We start from the raw sequence: 5,902 nt of genomic DNA on the forward strand, positions 1-5,902 counted from the left end.
CACTGTGAAAAGTGATTCAAATTTCTCCACAACACTGAATTGAAACAAGAGCAGAAAATGTGACTGGCATTTGTTGTACATAGAAAAGCTACATCATCACATACTCTGGAGATTCTGTCTGTTGTTCTGTCCTGGTAGAAATATAAAAAGCGAAACAACTTTTTGCTTCAAAACCAAACACAGAAATTAAATGTGCTTCTTGTTTTAACATTAACTTTCCATATAAGGCATGAGTCTGTTTTGTTATAAACATTTTTTTGGTCTTTTATTCGGTTATCTAGAAAGCAATGTGCACTTGTCCACAATCTKGAATTAAATGGAGCATTATTTACAGCACTACATCCACAGATCCCCCTTGTTATCATGTCACGTGATTTCTTTCTGCCACTTTCAGGTTAAAAGAGTAAGAAAAGACAGCWTATGCCAATGTTTTTTCCACTCAGATTTGCCAATGTGTTCATCTGCTTTTGGCACAGACACACCACCATGAACAGAACATCACTAACAGGCTTCTCGTTTGGATGATAATAGATATACGTTTTAAAATGCCAGATAAAATGGAAGATGTGGATTAAAAAGAAATACTCAAAGACATTAGCAGGGGTCAGGATTATCAAATTTCAAACTGTTAAGCATAACATAACTTATTCACCACATGGATAATATAACCACCCTCCATCCCCAACCCAATTGTTCTTTTTCCAAAGAAAATAKAGTTATAAAAGGAAAATCCTCTTCTTTTGACACATTTTTCCAACTCCACTCTAAAGTTCTTCTTCCTAAGATMAAATCTCAAACCTTGRCAGAGATTACAGTATCTCTGCAGTTCAAAACAAACAAACAAMCAAAAAAAACAGACTTTTGAGAATAGATAAGATGCTTGACCTGGTCCGGTCAGAGAGTTCACCAAAAGCACGGCAGTAATAGCAAAAGTACTCCATCCGGTTGGTAAAGCAGAGTCTCTACAGAAGAAACAAGTTGCACCTACCAACCAATGAAAAAAGTGAAAGAAAAGAAAGGCCCAGCATAAGACTTTCAGAGTAGGTTAATCTTCTGTGTACTCGACATAGGATTGTCCATGAAGCAGCAACTCCACTCTGGGTGCAGTAAAACTCCTGAACCAAGAGTGCTAATCTAGCTAGCTGCAAAGCTGGGCCAGATCAGGTTCTGGAAAAGCATTGGGGAGCTTGGAGTTGAAGATCTGCAGAGAATCCTTGATTCGTGCCACCTCTCCTGCAGACAGCTTGAGGCGGTGGCGCAGCAGACAAGAAAACAGGTCAAGTGGCTGCGGCGCCGGTGGAGACAGACGGTTAATCCGATCTCTCATCTCCAGCAACATCAGAAAGGCAGCGTCCTGCGTGCCCTGCGTGTAGGGGTAGTCGAGTTGGAGAATCAGGTCCTTGATGCCTTCAGGATCAAAGTGCATGCTATATCCAAAGACTTTCAGAGTGTTGATCTTCATGTAGCCCAAGTTTGACGTCTGATCATCCAAATCCAAAGGTTCGTAAAAGAGAGTTTCGTTCACCGTCGGATCGTCCGTGACGATGCGGCTCCGTAGGTAGATGTGGACCGTTTCAAAAAAGGACTTCCACTTGTTCCCCAGTGACAGTGTCCAGTTGTAACACTGTGCATTGGGAGTGCTGTCCAGTCTAGTTCTCTCCCATTCAGGGAACTCAGGCTGATTCACGGGCATGAACCAGCTCTCCGAGTGGCTGCCCCCAAAAGGATTTACATAAATGACAGGCACAGGTTCCAGTGTCGAATTTTTAGTTGAGCATATCTGGAAAGAAATACCCATTAGCATGTGGATGAGGTTGGATTTGTTTTTGTTGCTCTTGAGTGTAAGTAACATCCTTTTTCTCCAGGCAGGATTGAACCAGCTTCCCAAGCGGACGTCATTGCTGATGTAGATGGCGTGGACYTCAATTCTGCTGTCGAGGCGCTGAAGCAAGTACTTCACCTAGGACAGAATGAGAAGATAAGCAAGAGCGTACTTACACGAAAGGGTGAATTTTCTGATATGAGTCTGAAGTTGTATTTCTCTAAGGTTAACTGAAAATAATCACAAATATGGAAAATGTGAAGAAACTAAAAGTCACCATGAACTTTCAAAAGCATTCCTATAAACTGACCTTTTCTGATCTTGAYGACAGCAAAAATGATATTGGAGTAATTTTTGTAATCTAAGCAAATATTAAGTAAAATTATTTGATTTACTTGTTGGTCATGCATTTTGTTCCCAGTGACCACGATGTCAAGGGATTTCATAACATTAGTAATTCTGTCTTCATGGAAACGGTTTCAGAAACATTATAGTATAAAATCTGCCTTTGGAAAGCTTACATATTTAATATTCAATGAAAGTCATAATTTCTACATAAAGAGAAAATTATGTATAAAATGGGTGACCCATATGGTCACAATTTGAACATAAACCCCTACCAATAGTTTGGTTAGACGCCCCTTTGGAAATTACACTGTAATTACACCTTTTTTGTTACCAAGATTCTGGCATATCTCTGCCTGAGTCTTTGTATCTGCTCTTTTTGGTAAAGATTTTAGATTTAACTTCCTGACAAGNTTTTTTTCTTGTCAGCACATTGAAGAAAACTGATTAAAAAATGCCTTTGAACTCTGATAAAAGTACACATCAAGACATCATGCTTTCTGTTTCACACAGTTGTAACCGCCGAATATTTATGCTTCCCTTCAAACAACAGTCTTAACTTCACTTAGCTGAGCACTGGGTTTGCTGCAGATCTGCGGTGAACTGACTGCACAGCCACACAGTCAGASMAATCACATTTCAAAACTCATACGCTGCAAAACCAACAATCTGACCAAGTGTTTCTGGTCTACTTTCTAGTGCAAATATCTTAGTAAACTTGCAATAACATAAAACTAACTTAAAAGTAACTTTTCAGGAAAATACAGAGGCTTGTTTTAAGTAAAAAAAAAATTCTTAATGTTGATGAAAAAGTTCTAGTTCCATTGGCAGATTAATTTACTTATAACATGATATTTTTCCTATGCTAAAAGTCAATTTATCTGCCAATAGAACAAGTATTTGTTTAACACAAGCCTGTATGTGTTGCTAAAATGTTACTTTTAAGTTAGTTTGTCTTATTTCAAGTGTACTAAGATAAACAGACTAGAAACTAGACCAAAATTACTTGGTAAGAGTTTGTGTTTTTGCACCTAACACAATAACACAATTAAACTCTCAAGTTTCTCAGAGTCACCTCAGTCCACAYTGTTCTTCTAGCGTTGGACTCTTCTGAGCCAGACTGAACAGAAGGMTATGAACCAAGTTTAAAAAGCACCACCATGGTGCTTTTTAAAAAGCACCATGTACTGAACAACATGCTGTTGTTCAGTACATGCTGAACAACAGCATGTACTGGTCAAACGTTTTTAACAGCACTTACTGTTTCTGACCTGTCTGTCTCGACCAATGAAAGTTATAAAAAAAATAAAGACAAAAAAGTCAGAGACAAGTCTGTGTCAGCCTGATGGCACTTTCAGAATTGTGGAATATTTTTACGACAATCATCATTAGATAAAGTTCTTCACACAAGAAAGCAAAACGACTGTTTTCGGCAAGAATTTCTGATGTTTTATATAAGAGTGATTAATAAGTGAAATGAAAGCAAGTATTCAGTGTGATGGCTCCTACAGCCTGGAATCAGCTCCAGTCTGAACTCAAGATGTCAGAATTGATTTCATTGGATTTATTTCGAGCGATTCTTAAWAAACAGGCAACGAGATTCTATTAAACACTACCACTATTTTTAAATTGTTTTCTATTGTTTTACACTTGTGCATATGTATTCATTGGTTTTATTTTGTAACCAAGTTGCTGCGTATTGCAGACTTCTGCCCAGGTCCCTCTTGAAAATGAGAGATCTGGATCTCAACGGGGCTTACCTGGTTAAATAAAGGAAATAAAAATACCAAGATCACAATCCTTCAGCAAAAGCTGTTTATATTTATATATTTTTTTTCAATCTTCCACAGGAAAATTATTTAAAATTGAATACATTTTAAATCAGTTTTACAATAGCTCCTGCTCTGCCGCCGCTGTCCCCCAACACTCCTAGTGCCAGCGACCCCCACACTCTAAAAGGCAATACCTATTAATAAAACTGTATGGATTTCTGTCTTTAGTAATTTTTAATCAGATCTTCTCTCCAGGTCCTCTTCAGGTATATTACATTCTGTTTCATGGTACAGGACATCTCCCCAGCAGAAAMMAAACAACCAGTTTCATTTACTTCTTGTCAATTCCTTTCATTATCTTTTACAGTAAATGTCATTTTCCCCATTCTCCTGTCAYTGTTGAGTTTGCTTGTTTCTGCCAGATCTTCATTTCATGAGGTGGTGCAACAGAAACATAATCTGTGTTTTGAGTCTGAGATTATCTTCTGTTACTGGCACCAACTGCCATGTTTGTTTCTTCAAAATGTCGTCGTCACCAGATTTTCCTCTAGAGTTTCATGCGTGCAGTTGGCCTTTTAGTCGGGACTCTAAAACCAGTCTGCTAACGTGAACACCTAATCTGTATCTGCAACAACTGTCAATAAGTGTCCAGAGCTTTTGTTATAACAGTCCAAATGGCTTGGACATTTTTTTCCAGTACATTCTAATAATATTTGGTGGGATTCCTTGCTTCCTTGTTGCAGAAAGAGAGAATTATTTTTGCTGAATAAAGCAACTTTGCATGGGAAAATCTGTCCAGCAGTGTAAAAATAATCAGGCTTTAGACATTACTAAGGTTTACCATTAGCAAATTGCACAAAACCAACTTGCTGCCAGATTTTAAAATRGACCAAACAAGATCGACTCTACAGGGTGGCATCTGAGGTGCAGATAAAAAAAATTAAAATAAAAAAAAATTAACAAAAACACAGCTTGAATCTTGAATCAGAAAATTACTGAGCCAAATGAAAGTAAAGAAGAAAAAAAAAAGACACGCCTACAATCTTTGTAAGTGATGCACAGAACCCAGCCATCTACATGCTGTAAAGGAAAATATGAATGTGTTGTTTTCTGGACATGTCCATTATGACTCATTTTTATTACCAGTCAACACATAGACTGCAGCATGCTGCCAGGTACAGGACTGCAGTGGACTTTGTGTTCTGATACATTTCTGGCAAAACCAGCATGAGCCTTTTTCAACAGTCGAGCTGCATTTGTTCCTCTGTTGGACTCGACAAAACCCAGTAAATGAGAGATGCACTGCTTGTTCTCATTTTCTTGTTCTCAGTGACAAAGCGATGTGAGAGCAAGAGATATACGTGAGCAATGAGGGTCAGCCAAAAGTAAAATCTAAGGCAAAGTGGGACTTTGCAGCACTTCAGCAGCAGAAAAAAAAAAAGTTATTATTGCAGTAAAGTTTTATAATCCAAGTTAAAGGTGAGGAATATTAAGCTCAAAAATTGTCTTTTTGAGCTTTATATAATGTTATGATGTTTTTCCCTCATAAAAATCATATCTGGAGTGTAGCTTTGATTCTTTTATGGATTTTTGAGAAATACTTGACTCCCACTTGAAGTCATTSAGGGACATTTTATCTCATRAAGCACCGCCCATCTCCACAAAACTCCTCCGTATGTAACAAYGCCTGATCATTGAATTTTCCTTCCACATCACTACCGTAGAGTACATTTTGATTTGTGCTCCTACAAAACACAATGTCTGCTCAATACAAGTTATTAAAATTTGTGGTTTTAATACGCTGTATTGAATGCATATGCGCKCTACTGAATTCAAACAATTAGATGGTCCGAGGCAGTCTCAACAAMCTAAAACTACCACAAAGCTACGGGAAAAGGAAAGTATCTATTCTATGGTTTTGATTTATAAATTAGCTGGTCTTCACTTGTGTTTTCTACCCTCA

At 37.8% G+C, this 5,902-nt stretch overlaps 1 protein-coding gene across 1 annotated transcript in view; it reads right to left on the reverse strand.

Moving 5' to 3' along the window:
- Positions 1–252: 252 nt before the first annotated feature.
- Positions 253–5,902, reverse strand: part of brinp2 (bone morphogenetic protein/retinoic acid inducible neural-specific 2) — an 88,696-nt gene continuing 83,046 nt past the window's right edge. The window contains exons 7-8 of the mRNA XM_017309871.1: positions 2,133–2,142; positions 253–1,960 (exon numbers count right to left, since the gene is read on the reverse strand). Of these exons, the coding sequence (XP_017165360.1) occupies positions 1,139–1,960; positions 2,133–2,142 (832 nt within the window). The 3' untranslated portion in view covers positions 253–1,138. The remainder of the gene's footprint in view (positions 1,961–2,132; positions 2,143–5,902) is intronic.

Source organism: Poecilia reticulata, linkage group LG17 (genome assembly GCF_000633615.1).
Source record: "Poecilia reticulata strain Guanapo linkage group LG17, Guppy_female_1.0+MT, whole genome shotgun sequence".
NCBI classification, from domain to species: Eukaryota; Metazoa; Chordata; class Actinopteri; order Cyprinodontiformes; family Poeciliidae; genus Poecilia; species Poecilia reticulata.